Source organism: Mesitornis unicolor, unplaced genomic scaffold (assembly GCF_000695765.1).
Source record: "Mesitornis unicolor isolate BGI_N332 unplaced genomic scaffold, ASM69576v1 scaffold4168, whole genome shotgun sequence".
Classification (NCBI taxonomy): Eukaryota; Metazoa; Chordata; class Aves; order Mesitornithiformes; family Mesitornithidae; genus Mesitornis; species Mesitornis unicolor.
In genome coordinates this window covers 4,566-23,807 of record NW_010199629.1, presented here as the reverse complement: position 1 = coordinate 23,807, position 19,242 = coordinate 4,566, and the positions used below count along the sequence as shown (strand labels likewise).

The window sequence follows — 19,242 nt, the reverse complement described above, 5'->3', positions numbered from 1 at the left end:
GCGGTTCATTGAAAATGAGGAGCCCACGCTCATATTGTCTGCTGATATGACTTCAGCAGACCAACAGTCTTCTTGAATTGCCCCAGAGAGATAGGAGTACTAGAGATAAGCCCTTCTGTTTGCAAATTGTCTCACATTCCAGTGATAAATGCCAAACTGCAAAATATCCTTATTTTCATTTTACAAGGTTTTAAGTCACCACCCCAAACACCCTCTGCTCTACTCCCTACAGCCAAGCAAGCCAAGAGCTCTGGACTCCACACAGCTACTTCAGCTGCAACAGCAGTAACAGAAAACAGAAGTCGGTCTTCAATGTTTCTGATGTGGAGGAAAATTTAAGGATCTTTACACTATGGGGTCTTAAAATGAGAAGGACTAAGGGACCTATTGGCAAAGCCACATTTTCTTAGGTTATGGGGACAGGTACAAGCAAAGAGTTGAGGCTGTAGCCTTGTGATAATAAAACCTGGGTGATGCCAATGATTTGGTGTTTGCTAGACTGTGCCTGTGCACATGAGGTGAGTGAAGGGGAGGTGGCCCCACAGCCCTGGAGCAGAGCTGGCGGGGATGCAGGGCTCTGCTGATGGAGACTCAGCCATAGGCTTTTACAGCTGGTAAAGGCTCAGGTTCAAATTAAACACCTCCAAAGACCCATCATTACTCCCACGGTATTATCAGTAGCACCCAGAAGCCTCTGAGACTGAAACCATATTCCCTTAGGGGGATGTGGGCACTGGCAGCATGGCAGCCAGCTCCACAACATGGCAGAGGACTGAGGCAAGGGTTTTGATCCTCAGCACAGGGAAGAGGCAATGTCTGCAGGTGTCTGCATAGTGCTGTAGCCACACAGTCACGTTTCTGCTCTGCCACCTCCTCTCCCTCACACTCACCCTTAATTTGTAACTGGGATCTCAAGGATTTAACAAATTACAGCCATTTTATGAGGGACTCTGAGGACACACACCAGCCCCTGCTGCCCAAGCAAATATTCTCCTCAAATATATTTTCTCCTAAGCAGAAGAGGTCAAGAGAAATATTGTGCCTTGCAACTAAATGCTTCCTGGCTCAGTGTCTATAACCATGAGTCTTTGTATTGCCTCTCTGCTCTGTATAATTATTCTACCTCAGAAGAGAGGATGAGCAGGAGATAAGACCCTCTGAGTAACATATGCACAGAATTGGGTGGGTTTTTTTTAACATTTGCATGATTGCTATTCTCAGGATGTCTCATTTCACCTTGTAACAGAACTGTTCAATGTGACACACACACAATCCACCCTTTTTTTTTGGTTTGTTTTATATTTAGCTGGATTTATTAATCTGGAGAGCTTTAAATCACAGCAGTGACATGTTATAACACCATTTATAACACTGAAACAATAAAGTATTTTTGAGGAAGGATGTTTTGAAGCCATAGAAATAGGACTCCAGACATGCAAGTTCAATTTCTCACTCTGTCTTTGATTTCGTGAAATGAAAGCACATGGTCACTCTTCTCCCCACCTATACAGTGAGGAACATGAGGCATGAGCAGTTTTTTAAACAGTGCATTAGAGGTAAAATGAAGTTCTGACTTGACTGAAACTATGTAGGAATTCAAGTTAAATTTGTCAAAGTTTTGAACAAATGTAAAAAGGATGATGTTGTTTGTAAACATCTTCTTTCAAAAGAAAATTAGATGTTTCATTTTGGGAATGCTAAGGCACTTGATTTAAAACACTTTCTGGGCAGCTTTTTAAGCTCTACTTTAGAACAGCATTTCTGTTTCAACATTGTACTAGAAAAAGTTTAAAAAAAAGTAACTACAAAGAGAACACAGCTTGATTTATGGACAAGCAAGATGTTTCAGGCTAACTCAAGGTCATTCTCACCAATTTAAAAAATAAAAAAAATAATTAAAAAAACAAACAAAAAACAAACAAACCAAAACAAAAAACAACCAACCAAACAAAAAAACACAGTTAAAGAGCTTCTCTTTCATCTTGCTGCAGATTTTTCATGTGTCAAATTTCCAACCCAGATACTGAACCAGGACCCCACCAAGTAATTTGCTCAGGTCCATCTAAAATTCTTTCTTCCTCTTAAGAGTGAGAGTCCTTCTGGGCTCACACTTTGTTTTACCCTGTTTGTGAGTACACACACATGTTCTTGTGTAAACTACAGAGTACAGCAGGGTTTCATGGTGATTTCTGTGTACTACAGTATTATTAGCACTAATGGCTCCAATATTTTCCTTCCATCATCCAAGGCACTGTCATCTCTATCTCTCCTCAGTCAGTAAAAGGACAAATGTCCCCTACTTTGAACAGCAGTTGTCCAAGATCAAGCTTGTGTTGTGCATGCTAAGTAGAAACTGGGTCATTTGGTATTCATCTTACTTCAAGGGTAGGGCCTGAATCAACACCTTTTATGTCACACTTACGATATAAATTATACCTCATTAAAGTCAGTGAAGGCTTTATTCAAGTATATTTATAGAAAATATCCATATGCAGTGTTATCAGATATTTTTATGTAAATGACTATGCTAGTTGAAACCTTATTAGAGTATGCCAATTTGCATGCTGTGAAATGGGTTCTTAACATGGTTCTGGCATGATTTGTAACTACAGCAGGTATTGTCCTAGCCACTGTACATCAGGATTACATTCCTCAGAAGGGCAGACTGCCCTGGAATCAAAAGAGTAAGGAACAAAAATAGTTCATATTTTTGGATCCAAAGCAATGAGTCCAGATTCTTTCTGCATTGTCTTTTATATAAACAAACCCAAAATGGAATTTCAATAATTAGTTTTAAAAATCCATCAATCTTTCTCCAGGCAAAATTCTGATTATCTCCTGTGATCCTGTAAGAAACTGCCCACAGGCTTTCCCCGTCTGCATTACCTAATCAGAGAATCAAAGAATCGTTATGGTTGGAAAAGACCTTTAAGATCATCAAGTCCAACTGTTATCTAACTCTCCCATTCCCACTTCTAAACCATGTCACTGAGCACCATGTCTAGATGGCTTTTAAATACATCCAAGGATGGTGATTCCACCACTTCCCTGGGCAGCCTGTTCCAGGCTTTGATAACCCTTTCAGTGTATAAGTTTTTTCTTAATGTCTAATCTAAACCTCCCGGGCATAACTTGATGCCATTTCCTCTTGTCCTATCAACTGTAACCTGTAAGAATAGACTCATACCCACCTCTCTACAACCCCCTTCAGGTAGTTGTAGAGAGCAATAAAGTCTCCCCTCAGCCTCCTTTTCTTCAGATTGAACAACCCCAAGTCCCTCAGCAGCTCCTCATAAGACTTGCACTCTAAACCGTTCATCAGCTTTGTTGCCCTTCTTTGGACCTACTCCAGCAACTAATAGATTAGTGCGAATGTTGGTGTCAGTCAAAATGTTAGCGAAGGAAAATTGAGGAACTGGGAGGGATTATGCAGAAAGTGATGGATTTCTCTTAAAAATTAAAATCCCGAAGACCATAAATTTGATATGAGGATTCCTAGTTAAAAGGAGGCATTTTAAAGGGTGATTTTTTAATTCAATCAAAAAGAATTTTGATAAAAGAGCTTCTGACTACTTCCACTAAATATCTTCTTACAAAGCAAAAGCTGTGCTGCAGTATCATGAATCAAGACATGCATGTATGTCCCCTTTTCCAGGCTTGCTTTGATCTGAAACTGTGCTCTACATCGATCTTCATAAATGCAAATTCTTAGTTCCCTAATTTTTTTAAGGCCACTGTGTAATTTACTCTGTAAATTTAGAATCGTGCCTAATGCTGGAGCAGATGAAAGCAAGAAAATCTCCAAAGAGGAATGCAAACTTGTATAATCCTTCAAAGGGAAGCCTTATGCTACTCTGTAACAGCATCTTTCCAGGAGGGCTTATTATGCTTCTTACTTGCACGACTGTGTTCTCTCCTATTTAAACAACAGGAGGAAACAATTCAGCGTGCACGGGAGGAAGATGAGAAGAGGAAAGAAATAACTAACCATTTCCAGGGCACGCTGAGTGAAATCCAGGCTCAGATCGAGCAGCAAAGCGAGAGGAACATGAAGCTCTGCCAGGAGAACACGGAGCTGGCAGAGAAGCTGAAAAGCATCATTGACCAGTATGAGCTGCGGGAAGAGGTGAGAGCAGCAAACCCAGATTTCCTTGGGGAAAGCAGAAAGCATGGCCAGCCTGCCCACCCCACCCCCCACCCCCCCTCCACTGACTATTTTCGGGTGTCTGGTGGAGGTAATGCGGGGAGCCTGCACCACGCTTTGCTGTCTGAGAGGGACTACACATGCAGCCATGGACCCTGCCTAGCAAACTTTGCAGGGAGGAGATGTGTGGGCCAGCATCCTGCCCACAGCACCCACAGCAGCCTTGCTGCTGTGGGGAGAGGGGCCAAGGTGTGACAGCTGCCTGCTAAGCTACCCCTGGCCTCCTCACAGCTCCCCCAAATCACTGGGGACCTCCCCCAGCACCCTTTTCCTGCTTTCCCGCCAAGTCACCATCAAGCACCTCCCAGCTCCCATTTTTTTGGATGGCCTGCTCTGCTAGTGATGCCAAATGTACTTTTGCTCCCCCCAGACACAGGTTGCTGAGAAAGGTTCTGATGTAAATGCTTTGACTCTTCCCCAGAAGCAGAAAATTAAGAAGACAGATGAAGGAGGCCCTTTGCATTGGAATAGATTCTTCTTTGCAGGCACAATGCTGATGACAAATTATTTGACAGATGGGAAATTATTCTTTCAGTGAACATTAGAGTTTGTCAGAAAATTTTGACACAAAAAACCCTGCAGTAAAATCCGAAACTACCATTTAAAAAAAAAAATTATGACCAATGCTAACAAATATCACAATGGGTCTTTTTATTGTTTCTAAATATGTTTACTGTGAGCCTCCATGCAATCAGACAACATTATCATACCGAATAAAACGTAAGTAATCTGTCCTTACAATCTGGAATGCCCAATACAAGACATGCATTTCCAAATCTGTTGCATCATGTATGAACTCTTAATGCTGAATGAAGGAAATGTATGTTCCTGTCTTGTGGTTTCTATGAGAAGAAAATGTAAAGCAGAGGGATGCATCCAGGCTATTTGCTCCTGTGAATTTTATCTAAATGAAGCAAGAGTGCAGAGGGCTATCAGCAACATTTACCTTCTGGAGGTCACCATGCAGCCAGATGTTTTACAGGCCAGAGAAGGCCTCTGGTTCATCTGCTCTGATCTCCTCCACATCCTCACTCATGTGTTTTTCACCCAGGCCCTCCAAGCCCACGCTGTGTATGTGTGACCAAAGCAAAGGGGATTGACAGGGCCGGTATTTACAGATAGGAAGGCATGGGCTGTGCACATGCTTCCAAATAACACAGGTCCAATGTGTTGTTATACATTTATGCACACAGTGGTTTAGATCCATAGGCTGCTTCACAGCTTAAAAACAGTGTGTCCCCTGCATATTTATTCTTGATGAGCAATTATTTCATCTTCAGTCATAATGGATTACACTGACTGGCAAAGATACTAAGGCTTTTTTTTTCATTCTTTCTTTTTCGCTACAATAAATCAAAATAGATAATGTAAACAGGTTTCCCTTCCCATGCAAATTCTGGCACAGTTTGTTCTTATCAGTGCTGTAGGTTTTTAGTAATTGCAATAGGTTAGGAGTCTTCCTGTTTTGCAATATTTTTGTCTTAAGAGTGTTTCAGTAGATACTTGTACATGCATGAGCATGAAGGTTTGTGTACATAGTTAAACCTGTGCACTCAGCAGAATTTATTTTCTTACAGCACCTTGATAAAATATTTAAGCATAGAGAACTTCAACAGAAACTGGTGGATGCCAAGTTGGAGCAGTCTCAGGAAATGATGAAGGAAGCTGAGGAGCGACATCAGAAAGAAAAGGAATACGTACCTATCCTTCTAATCTGTCTGCCTTTTATCTAACTTCAGGCCAAAACAAGCCCTGCATGCTATTTCACTAATATATTGGGTTTTCAGGTCTGAGCTGGAATACGGTAACAAAGACATTTTTATTGCCACTGTCAATGCTCGATGTAAAGGAACAGCCCCTGCAAGGCTGCTTTCATTGGTGTTTGCCATTTTTGAGGCAAACTGCAGAGAGGTAGGTTAGGGCACAGACTGCTCTAGCTAACTCACCCCTGCTATGCGGTTGATTCATGGTGATGCTGGGTCAGGTGATGCCATTAGTTTTCAGAAGGCTCTGATATTTAATACTCCATCTCCCCTCATGATAAATGAGCACATTTAAACAATCGGAGAGGAGAATGAGAACACGAGATTAAAGGGAAATAGCTGAGGGCTGCTATCCTCCCTGACTCTGAGCCTCCCCAGATGTCCTCCTGCGTGTCCAGTTTTGCCAGCAGAGGAGGGGACAGGAGCTGCTTGCTGTGACAGAGCCTCCCCTTCTGGTTTGCAGTGGTTCCCCTCCTCACATTGGTCTGCCAGTGCCTCTTTTCACAGGCAGAAAGGGTCTGGGTTTATTTAGCAACCTCATCTGCCATTCCTCCCTAGCTGGCAGGGGGGACACCTCTGGCAGGGTGACAGGGAAGAGCAGCTCCAGGCGGGATGACTCCTGCAGGCACAGCTGGGATGGGAGGAGGACACGCTCTCCCTGGTCTCACACATTTTGCGATTCAATCAGACCAAAATTAATTTTCTCAGGCTGCCTGGAATTTTCACAGCTATCCTAGCATCTACAAAGGATCGGAGTTCGACACTGACACCTAGTCCCTCTTCTCAGCAGTGGCAGCTCCCCTCAGGGGGCACGATAGGTTCTCTGATGGTGAAAGAAAGCTTTAGCTCTCACCAGCCTGCCAGCTAACTCAGGAGCAGCATGAGAGAGCTCTAAAGAGAGGATATTTATCCCCTTACCATATCTGGAAAGAGATACGCTAGCACAAGCATGGCCAAAGTATTATAAAATACGGATGAAAATGTGGGGCTCTAAGCCCTGTGGATAGAGCACAAGGAAAACACAGTAAACACCTCTTACCAAGAATTGCCCATTATCCTCTTTCTCTGAACTCCTGTTCAGCTTTACTCCCAGCTGAAGACTGAGAGAGGAAGAGGAGCTGCTGCTTTTACATGGGCACATCTACATTTCACTGTGTGACACTGTGGTCCAGCTGAGCCCTCCCTTTCACTGTGGGGCCTATGTAAAGCCAAACCTCAAAATTTCATTAATGTCAGTTGATTTTTGCAGACCCAAACCCTAATAAATATTTCCAAGAGATCCCTTACAATGACAAATCAAATTTGGGCTTACTTTACTGCAGTCCATGGGAGTTTTGCTATCAAGTACCAGATTTTGGATATTGGAAAACAAAGAAAAATATGTGAAAGCCAGGGCTGAGGAAAAGTGACACACACAGCCTTGTATCAATGACCTTCATTGTTGTGCCTCACAGAACATGAGTTTTGGGGCTGCCTGTTGCCTGTGAGTGGCTCTGTTTCTAGCTCTCAAACCTTCTGTGTGTATTTTATCCAGAACTCATATGCACAGCTTTGTTATTTTTATTTCTTTCAAAGCAGTGAAAGTCACCACCAGTCCCACATTTGAGAGTGGGAGATTTTCCTTGTGGCTTTGCTGTATGTATGACTAGCACCTCTGAAATAACAGTTTCAAAAACAAGCTACAGAGCCTTTAAGTAGTGGGTGTATAATGATATGCACCATGTACAAAGAATATTTTTCACATTTTCCGAACTAACGCTTAAAAACCCTGCCTTTGAGGTAGGCTGGTGGTGTATGGCTAACATCACCTCAGAGCAAGGTAGGTTTAACTGAAGACCTTAAGTGCCTGGCCAAAAGCCATGCAATGAGTTAAGGCATGATGAGCATGTCACGATTCATCACAGGTAGCCCAGCACCCAGAGAGCTGGCCTACACTTGTCTCCCACCTCAGTCATATTGCCGAGCACTTAGTCCCACCCACCCAGCTATTGTGCTGGTGTCTGTGGGAGTAATCTGTGTATCTGTATGTATGAAATCAGGATGGTTTTGATGAAGTCCTCTCCTTTAGCTGTATCTCTCTCCAGCTCAGTGCAAAGTCAAAGCCTTACTGCATTTCAGCATCCCGTCATATGAGGGAAAGTCTTTCAGAACTATGTATCAATTCTCTCCATACTAGTTTTTTTTACATCCCTGTGCATGACTTTTGCTGCAGGATTTTGGAAACATCTTTAAATGATTTTTTAAAAATTCTTTTCTCTATTTGATTACTCCTTGAAGGCTCACTTTGATGTCTTCTTATGCAGTTCTTCTGTGTAGAAATATTATCCCCTATAGAAAACTTCTTAACCTCAGACAAGGAGAGATGTCCCTTCTGCAGCCTGTGTACACATCTCAATAGGCAGATCATCTCATTGCTTGCACAGTTTACTTACAGATGCAACTAAGAATGTGATTCCCTGTATAAGGAGCAATGGTTCATATTGTGTGTCCTTCCCAAGGAGTCAGCATTACCTAAGGATGCAATTCTACTGTCATCCCATAACTGCTCAGCACTGCTTGGACTTCCTCCCTATACCATACATTTTTAGCACTTGTAATGCAAACTTTGATGTGCAATTAATTGCAGTTTAAAGCCTCTGTGGCTTTCAAGTATATGACTGGAAGGTATTGATCAGATTTCTACATAATTGGAATTTGCAGAGTCAGGCAGCAAAAAGAGAAGTTTAATTTTCATTAAGCCAGTCCCTAGATCCATGTCATTAAATAGGAATGTATGTTCTTGGGGACTGGCTTTTTTCAGTCCTGAGCATGATGTGACTGTCTGGGCCTCCAGCAGCTATCACAGCTCTAATAATATAGTATAACATCAGCACACTTCACTGAAGTGCTGCTTTGTAAACACCACATGCAATATTTATTCATTTCTTTATACTTCAGCCTCCTTGTTACCACTTCATAGCCTATTAATAAATGTATCAGTGGTTCCGATGCATTTTCTCCCAGCTTGGTGTTCGCAGATGACCTTAAGCTGCATAAGACCACGTGCTCATTTGAGCAAACCTCTCTGTGGTTTGCTTCCATTACTGAAGAGTTATTCACTTTGGGATTTTTACTGGCTGCAGAAGCTTCATGGGTCAATAGGAGAGAGGAAGAGATTTCATTTACAGGCAAAAGAAGCAACTTTTCTTTGTCTTCTCTGTCCATCTCTTGTGCTGTGGCAGAAGACATGGCACAGGAGGTGGGACCTTTTCATCATCCCAGGCACACTGGGTGTGAAGGTAACCCAAGCTGAGATTTAAGCAATACAGATAAAAACAAGTAGATAAACATGAAACTTAAAAATCCAGATTTCATCCAAACTGAAGAAAAATTAATTATTTGCGTGTGTAAAACATACCATCTCCCAAGAAAAGAAATGCATGAATGGAGGCTCATTTAACCTATTTAACTCATGTAATCTCTTTTTACTTGCTATGACACAACCTATTTAAAATTTTAGTCAACAAAATCTAAACTCAAGAATTTGATTTATCTCCATTCAACCAACCATCAAATTAAATAATCAAAATAAATATTAAGAGGCAGGTATAAAACAAACAAAATGTGGTATTTCTTCATTCAATGCATACTTGAGCTGTAAAACATTCTTGTCTAAGAAATTGTAGATGGTAAAAATTCAGTGCTTCCAAATCAAAAGGCCAATTTGATGGAAGAAATATTTTTCTAGAGCTAATGTGTATATATATATATAGACACATATATATTTAAATCCACATATGTGGACAACAGGTATAATATAAATAATATAGGTATAATTCAGATCGTCTTTGTGCCACAAGTAGCTATAGACAAGAAAGGAATTCATTATGTTGTTCAGTCAGCATTTGTAGGGTACATCCTTATCTCTTTTGCCAGGTGGTATTCAGGTAGTTTACATGTGTTATTTAAAAAAAAATGCTTAGAGTACAAGTTTTTACTAGGGATCAAATATGTTTTCTGTATGTGGTTCCACTCAACTTTCACTTCCAATATGAGAATAGGTTCTATTGACTTACACAGTACTTTTATTTTCAATATATTTTCTGAGCCCAACTATGCTATTTTAAACAGTACAATTTACTCCAACATAAGAAAGTTCTGTGGTAAACTACCTTGTTTATGTCTCATTTCTCAAGCTATCATTAGCATTCTTTGCTAAGATACATTTGGCCTAACCAGTAAAACGCTTTATAAATGTTTGGTAGGCAACAGGCACATTTCTTTATCACTTCAGTAAATGTTTTCTGCTTTCAGATGAAACCAATTGCTAGAATATTACTATGCACTTTGGAAGTGCTGACTTAGAACCACAGCCTGGAAAAGTCTCTGCACACCTCATTCCCACAACATATTCAGCCTCGACCGACCCTCCCACCTGCAACCTGCACAGAATGTCATTTAGCCGAATACCTTGAAGTAGGGAATCACATCTCCCCAGGAGTAGCCAGGGATGAAACTGCACTTGCTCTTCCTGGGCTGCCTCCTTGATCTGAGTGAGGCATTTATCACCCTGAGCTGTGATTCTCTGCTGATGGCACATCAATGTAAATGGAGCCCTAAGATAACAGATACCAGTCAATGCATGACAGTTACCATGCACTCCCTTTCTGAAAGTTCACAGATTTTTTGAGGCATGTCTGACTGTGACCATAACTGTATTTGAAGTCCTGATCGTTAATGCAAATGGGAGTTTGTCATTCACTGGAAAACAGGAATTTGGCCAGAGCTGTGCTGAAATTAAAGTGCCAGAAAGTATCATAACGACTTTTTAGAAATCTGGTGAAGATATGGTTAAACACCACACTTTTTAGAGCCCTCTCTACTGCACGCTTCATTCCAAGTAGGTTTTGAACTCCTATTCAAATATACTTCTGCATACTAAATACCCTGTCCCACGTCCTTGGATAGCACTAAATATTTTGTCTTGCCTAACTCCTCTAACTATATTCCTCTGAAAAGTAGATTATTCCTTATCAAGGTAGCAGTGGCAGAAGCATACATAGCTGGAGGAAGAGGATTTCCAGCTGATAAACTAGGGACCTAACAATTTTCTCTCTGTTGCCCAAAACACAGCTCCTGAACCAAGCTGCAGAATGGAAGCTCCAGGCCAAAATGTTAAAGGAGCAAGAGACCGTCCTGCAGGCACAGGTGACGTAGGAGAGGTGATTGCATGGTGTGCCTTTGTTTCCCAGTTTTTAACCAATGAGGCACGTCCCAGGTAAAGTATCCATACTACTTTCTGTGTATTCCTTCTAGCCTCATTCTACATCCCATAGACTATTGCAAAGGAAACAGGTTATTTTCAAGCCAACTGTATGTAATGTAGTGCTCACACTGTAAATCATACTGTGGCACGTGAGTTGTTTAGTCGAGAAGAGAAGGCTCTGGGGATCAGCCTTTCAATATTTAAAGGGGGCTTATAATAAAGATGGAGAGGGAATTCTTACCAGGGTCTGTAGTGACAGGACAAGAGGTAACAGTTTTAAACTAAAAGAGGGTAGATCTAGATCAGATATAAGGAAGAAATTCTTTACCATGAGGGTGATGAGACACTGGAAGGGGTTGCCCAGAGAAGCTGTGGAAGCCCCCTCCCTGGAAGTGTTCAAGGTCAGGTTGGATGGGGCTTTGAGCTTCTGAGTCAGACTGGAGTAAAAGGCTGTAAAAACAAGAAACAGGCAGTATATACTATGCTTTGAGAGCAATGCAATAATTGACCTTGAATACAAGTGAGAACACTAGATGACATGCCAGACATTCATATCAAAAAGAAACAGCAGCAGTAGATTTTCATAGACTTACAGAAACAGTCATGCAGATTTATCTTCTTTTACCTGTCTGTGAGAATGGTCCCCCTTGGGACTGAGGAAGGGGAGCAGTCCTACAGCCCCTCTGCAGCTGCCCAGCTCCTCGCCCGTCAGCATGCCCCCTCCTCACTCACAGTTCTGGTAAGTGGTTGCAGCTCTGCCCTTGTAGATGGTCTAATTCCTACCTGTTGAGCAGTCAAGAATGGCTAGTGTTAAACTGATAATGTGGAAACATGTGAAGAGGGGTTTGGTCCTTTACATGTTTTTTTCAAAGGCTAAGATAAGCAGGTAGCATACCAAAGAATATCACATAAACTGCTGCCAACACCAGTTTGACAGGTTCTGCAATCAAACCTCAAAGGCCTCCAGCTGAGTCTATCCCAACTGCAAACCTGCTCCAAATTTTCTCAGAGTGGTTTTAATTAAACTTTTATGTTCAACCAGAAAGAGTTTTGTATGCAGGCAGATCTCTTCAGCCAATTTAATGAAACTGAAAGTATTGATAAGAGCCAGAATGTATTAAGCATATATTTGAAACAGTAAAATTGTTTTTAGAAAAATGCAGTCAAACAAGTCTGCAAAGGCATTGATAATAAATGTGGCCCTTGCAGACTTGCATAGAAATGAATGAAAATTAAATTATTCACTTGCTGAAATGAAACATGCAGTTGGGTGTTCTGCTGAAGTGTGAGAGCTGTCACACAGCAGCCTCCATTTGGAATTACTGGGAATAATAGCATTATTACTATCATTATTATTACTATTATATCCCATATGGTAGTGCTGAAGGGCCTCCCTCATGGACCAGATGACTTGTGCAAGGCACCGTGCAAGCACAGAACATAAAGGAAAAACAAAGAGCTCCTTGACGCAAACAGCACAAAACTCCAAACAGAGGAACAACTGCATGGAAATTAGAAGACACTGGCCAACAAGATAAAGAGAAGCCATAATGTAGCCCTCATTGCCTGCTATAGCGAGAGATACTACCCCATTTTAGAGGTGATGAACTCCCAGTTCTTCCTTGAGCTGGAAGGAACCAGGGGATATCAGCTTCATGCCAGCCTGTCTCCGGGCAGCACAGTGCACCCGAGACAGCCCAATCTGGCCCTTCAAATGGTGACAAGGATCTGGAACCAGCTCAGGGAATACACCCAAACCACAGTGGTGCTTGCCAGGGTGCTGCACGCCCTCCCCAGGCACGTTGCTTAGGCAGACTTTTTTAGCTTCCTGATTTGAAACAAAGTAAGAAGATAAAAGCCAGCTGAGGCCTTTAATTTTCAGTAGCCAGCATAGTGCAACCACTGGGCTGTGGTAACCGAGAAGAAGGTAACAGGGCCGTAGGGGCATCCTCACTGTAGTGCCGTTACAGCATGGCGATGCTGAGATGCCCCTACTTCCCAAAGCCTTGCGCTTACAAGTTCTCAGCCGGCAGGAGCACTGCCTCTGCTCCCCCTGCCCACACTGTCAGGGGAGCTGGGCAGGTGGTGGGCAGCAGCAAAGGCACCGTCATCTCCCTAACTGAGGAGTGTGAGTGCACTCCTCTAGGGAGAGACAGCTTTCACAGCCTGTTCCCAGCCACTATGAACACATCCATTTATTATTCAAATTTAAATTGCAGAAGCTATTCTTGGTGCTTTGGTACTGCCTAGGGCCCCAGCTGAGATTATAGCTTGCCCTGTTCAAACCTGAAAGGTTTTTAATCTAATTAAACAATAGACAAAAGTTGGGAGGGAAAAGCAGAGACAGAGAATTGAGGCCAGTTTTTTAAGACAACAGCTTTGGGCTAGGAGCCCAAATTTCCTGGCTGCCGCACCTGGCTTTGGGATGCTCAGGCATTTCTCCTTAGAGCTATGATGTCTATTCCAAATGTCCCACTTGGTATCATTGTCTGACTTGTGCTGTTGGCCCTCAGGCTGCTAAAACAAAGTCCTCTGCGCTTCTGTTCATGCATAGGTCCCAGCTCTGGCTACAGCCCAGTATATACATACATGCAAGCTTTGTGTCAGCTAGCTCCGGTATTGGCAGCAGAGAGCTCTGCATAGATTAATCTCCCATGCCTTCACACCCCTTGACAGTGAAGGGCTGTAGCCAGTGCCGTATTCATGGCCACTGAGACCCTAACTACCCAGTTTAAACTGGGCTCAGGCACATCCACAATACACTGTTATTATAGCCATGACATTCTCTAAGGGGCATCATAGCAACTAACTCAAATGAACATAAATAATAACATAACTCTGTTAAATCCACCCCACAATTAGCCACATTTTCTAAATCTTCTTTTCCTCAGTAAGTGAAGAGCCATGTCAGGGGAAGGTGTGTGTTGGCTGGCACCACACAAAATAAAAGCTCCTCGCTAACCATTTAGTCAGCTCCCCACCAGTGTGAAGAGGGCAGCCAGCCTCCAGCCAGACACTTTAATACTGCAGGCTGTTCTCAGACCTCCCGTTGCTTGTGCCCACTCCACTTCAGTGACTGTGTGTTATGCCAATCGCTCTTTTTCTAACAAGACCTGTCAGGCTGGACAGATGAAATGTCCAATCATCTAAATGCTGCAGGGGGTACTCTGGCACCAGAAGGAAGTGGCTGAGTTGGAGCCGATCTTCTTTTTTAAAAGGAGATAATGATGCTTTATCTATATAGCATCTTGCATGATTTTGGAGCTTTGAAAGTTATTTTCCCACCCAGGAGAAAAAAAAAAAGCAGAAACCAAGATATTCCTACAGAAAAATTAACCTCACATCTTTAGAACATTTTTTTCAAAAACATCCACAGATCCTATATATAAAAATATGTCTTATTTACAAAATACAGCCACAGTTGTACTTTCATATCATTACCAGGTGTAAACTGATAGCAAAATATGAAGACTTTAAAGATCTTTCTTCTACTTAGCTTCATGAAGTCAAGTGGAGCTGGCAGAAGAGGCTGACAGGGCATTATTTTATCTGCCTTTGCTGCCCTTGCCCACAGCTGCAGCTCACACGCAGGCTACAAAGCAGAGTTGACAAGGGACTCTCTCAGCGTGCTCAAGCCATGGTGCAAGGATGCCGCTTGAAGACACCCAGTGCAGGATCACAGTGGTATGAAAGGAAAGGTGGACTTTGCTCAATGGTGGGGCTGCCCCCCCTGCCAGATGACATTGGAAGGGAGAAGCCACACTCCTTTGCAATGGTGGAGTCCAAAGAAGCACATCAAATGCTGCCTGGTGCAGCTTCTGGCCGCAGCCTGAGCCACCAAGTGGGGATTGGGAAGATGGAAGAGGGGAAACCATAGCTGCAGCGTGATGTGGGGATCTCTCCCCCAGTGCGGTTGAATGTCAGAAGCAGAGTAGCTGGGGTAGCACCCAGCTCCCAGCCTGGTGTGTTGGCTAATCAAGAAGGCAGGTAAAGAGCTGGGCAGCCAGGCTGAGCTGAGCTCCTCGGCTAAAGCCTGCCAGAATTTATGCCCTCAGTTTAAAGTTAGAATTTGACATCTACATGGCAAAGCAAGGCTTAGAGCTCAAGCACAGCTCTGACCACTCTGGCTCTCACTTTGAGTTAATTCCCCTCCCTGGTCCTGCGCAGCGTCAGTGGTCAGATCAGCTCAGGTTAGCTCCCGCCCACAGAGATGGCTCAGGGATCACATTATCATTGTCCATTTTGAGGACATCCTAGGAGTCCTTTCCTGCAGATGTCAGCCACAGCTGTATGCAGAAAAGAAGTATACTGGACTTGCAAGGAAAGGCAGGGACTGGAAATCTTTGCAGACTTTAATACTGTCCTCTTAAAGCCTCCACAGTGCTACCAAGGAAAGGTTTTTTTCAGAAGTCTCCATTTCGAGGGAATTCTTTTATTCTGGACACTGTGTGAAGAGGTACCATAGCTGCAACATTCAGGAGAACAGGGCACTCATAATTCCCAGGTCTTTTTAAAATCACTGCCCTGGGCTTTTCTATTCTTCCTCAGTTTACCTTTCTTCAGCAGAGGAACCATAATAGTTCACAACCTTCAAAAAGATGCAGAGAGTTTCAGTTCCCTGATGTCTGTGGTTCAAGGTCTCCAAACAGAAGATAATTTCCATGTCCAAACACAATACTTATTTTATTATCTTCTACCAAAGTAAAAGTTTACCATCCTGGAGACTCTGAAATTACTGTGGGTTTTTTTTCCTTTCTTTGTTAATGCAGATCACTCTCTACTCTGAAAGATTTGAAGAATTTCAGAAAACATTGACCAAAAGCAATGAAGTGTTTGCTACTTTCAAACAGGAGATGGAGAAAGTGAGTAGCAGCCCATATCTGAACCCTACGCTTGACACTCTCCTTGTAGATTTTGACATTTCTCACTGCAATGGTTTTATATGGGGTGGAGGTATTTCGGTTCATTTTTGGAGAAACTTCACATCATCTCATCTCATCCAAATAACAACTTGAGGCACATGTGACCATGACTGACAGCAGCTTAGATTTCAGCACTGCGAGCTGAACATTTCACTTTTTCTTTCAGCTAAAACTGAAATTGCCTGGAAGAATAAACATTTTACCTAAAACCTAATGTGATGTTTGAGTACAGACACCTGAGAGATACCGAAGAGGGAGGCTGGAGTGCCCAGAGCCTCTTGGGTGACTGACACAATATACAAGTCCTTCCCTAACTTCCCAGCAGTCTAACACTGTGATCTGGTAAAGAAACAGGCAGAATCATGCCACCTTTTCTTTGCCTTTTGTTTTTGTGACAGTTGTACTCTGGGAGTTGGCTATACTTCTACACACATCAACTGGTCCTATTTTAAGACTACAGACTGGAAGGCTGAAAGTTATATGGCAGCTACTTAAAACTAAATCCATCCCTCACCATAAATTATTACTTAGCATAGCCACTACAGCTGCTGGAAGTGTGTTATGAGTACTGCCAAAGACCTAAATAAAAGGGAGGGCTGCCCTAATTTAATTAATCTACAGTGTGGAATTCCTGTTGTGATTCTGCTTTTCCTCCTGCTTCTGTAGATGACGAAGAAAATGAAGAAGTTGGAAAAGGATACTGCGACATGGAAATCCAGGTTTGAGAACTGTAACAGAGCATTACTGGACATGATTGAAGAGGTGAGTGGTCTTTTTCTTCTCAGGATGCACCCTTTAATAGTTTAACTATGAGATGAGATGTCCTGAAACCACCAAAAGTCAATTAAAGATTAATTCTTTTTTTCATCATTTTTCTTTTTTTCGAGCTACCTTGATAATTAGATGTCTTTAAAGAAAAAGACAAAAATCTCAACTGCTGGGGCTTTTAGATTGTGCAAAGACATTCATTACATCCATGAGAAATTGAATTATGTAACTGTGAATTTTAAGTGGTCTAAAAATGTGTGATTGTTAATGCTTTCACACAGAAACAAATTTGCATTAGTTCACTTCACCTTACTTTCTTTCTGCATAAGAGCACCCACCCAGGGAATTAATGTTCTCTAGCTAATGAACTTTACACTCATGCCTTTCCTTAACTTCCTGTGTAGTCAAACTCTAAAATCCAAAAGCAAGTGCTGTGGCTCACCACAGTTTTAAACATGCTTTCACAGGGGCATTGCAGAGGAAGTTCGTAAGCATGTTGGAACTCATTCAAATAAGATAAAAGGCTGCCTGAAGTTTCACCCCATACTTGCACTGGACTTGGACCAGGTCCTCCTGGTTAGTTTTGTAGCTCTGTGCTATTGGTATTTCTATGGCCTTCTGTATCTCTTATTTCCTCACTGGGTGTAGAAGCAAGAAAATGTTCCAATTCAGGCTGCTCTCACAGAACCTAGAAGCTAAATTAAAAAAAATATAAAATACACCTTGTTTTCCCCCAGATTTCACACTCATGCCCACCAGAAGTTCAGGTGGGCTTTTAGATGATTCTCTGTATGAACATTCACAATGTTCTTCCATCTCTACAGCTCATCGGCAGGTATCCCTGCAAATATTTTTGATTTAAATTGATCTGAATCTGTATGGAGAATGCTAATACACTGGGTATAAAACAGGGTTTTATTTCCTCTTGAAGCTTCAGTACAAGAGGCCATAGTTATTGCAGAGCAGTTAATGAAAGCCAGATACCTGTCAGAGTCCTGTGACAGCTGCCTAGATCTCAAATTCTTTCCTAATTGCCAGTTCCACCAATGAGTTGCATGCACCCAAACTCAGTCTGCACCTTTGTCTTATGTCTTTGACCACAGAAAGCCATGAGGTCCAAGGAGTATGAGTGCTTCGTGCTGAAAATCCAGAGGCTAGAGAACCTTTGCCGGGCACTTCAGGAAGAGAGGAATGAATTGTACAAAAAAATAAAGCAAGCACAGCTCCCTGAAGAGGTGAATGGAAACAGCATCTTAGAAGAAGAAGAAGATGCTGATACGAACCCTTCCTCTGAGCAAGCGAGCATTGAGTTGCACACAACTGACGGGAACATGCTGAAGGAGCTGGCTGAAGCCTTCAGGGTATCCCACAAGGCAGAGGGGTCCTTCCCAAGCAGCAGCAGCAATCCAGAGACCTGTGATGCTCAAACGTGTAATGCTGTCCTGGTACCAGAGCTCTCCTCTCCTCTTACCCCATGGTCAGAGGCCAGGAATTGCTGTGAGCAGCCCAGCATGAGCACAACAGTGCCCATCGAACACATGCCACCACCCACTGCAAGCATGCCAGTGCCCACTGAAAATATGACAGCACCCACTGAGAATGTGCCAGAGCCCAACAAAAGCATGCTCACACCCCCAGAAAGGGTGCCAACACCCACAGAAAGTGCGCCAATACCTCCCAAGAATGTGCCAGTACCCACCGAGAATACGCCAAAACCCATTGAAAGCATGCCAGCAATCCCTGAAAACATGCCAACACTCACACAAAACACACCCGCTCCCCTTGGGAATATGCCAGTACCCACAAAAAGTGAACCAAAAGCTGCAGAACATGTGGATGAGCCAGTGGAGCCATCTGCCTGTGGTCATTCTGCAGAGCAAACAGGGGACACAGACATGGAAGCAGTGGATTGAAGACACTGGTGTGTCCAGACTTGTCTTCTACAAACCACAGCTCTACTTCGTCCTCTAAATTTTTTTTTCTAGAAACAAAAGGTGAGTGCTAAAACACACTCACGTATCCGTAGGCAAATGTAATAGGCTTTCCTTTGCTACCACTATCCAGTAATAATGGGTCTGCAAATTTTGCCATCCTTCATCTGCTTGAAGCATATTTTCTTAATGATAGGAAAATATAATGAAATTACAGGATCTTTTTTCCCAGGCATAATGAGTCATCTCATTCAGCAAAATAATTTTAAAGTGTTGAAGATTTATGTTTCAAAAATCATTGCAATTCACATACCTATATTTAAAGTCTCATAATTAATTGTATCTATTTGCTTTGACATTGTATAAAAGACGGTCTACTTGGGCACATAGTGATTTTAAGAAATCAAGT

At 42.5% G+C, this 19,242-nt stretch overlaps 1 protein-coding gene across 1 annotated transcript in view; it reads left to right on the top strand.

Annotated features, from left to right (window-relative positions):
• The window catches only part of TXLNB (taxilin beta), a 27,654-nt gene extending 8,839 nt beyond the window's left edge, over positions 1-18,815 (top strand). The window contains exons 4-9 of the mRNA XM_010189496.1: positions 3,932-4,126; positions 5,782-5,901; positions 11,080-11,154; positions 15,982-16,074; positions 16,801-16,896; positions 18,006-18,815. Of these exons, the coding sequence (XP_010187798.1) occupies positions 3,932-4,126; positions 5,782-5,901; positions 11,080-11,154; positions 15,982-16,074; positions 16,801-16,896; positions 18,006-18,815 (1,389 nt within the window). The remainder of the gene's footprint in view (positions 1-3,931; positions 4,127-5,781; positions 5,902-11,079; positions 11,155-15,981; positions 16,075-16,800; positions 16,897-18,005) is intronic.
• The last annotated feature ends 427 nt before the right edge of the window (positions 18,816-19,242 follow it).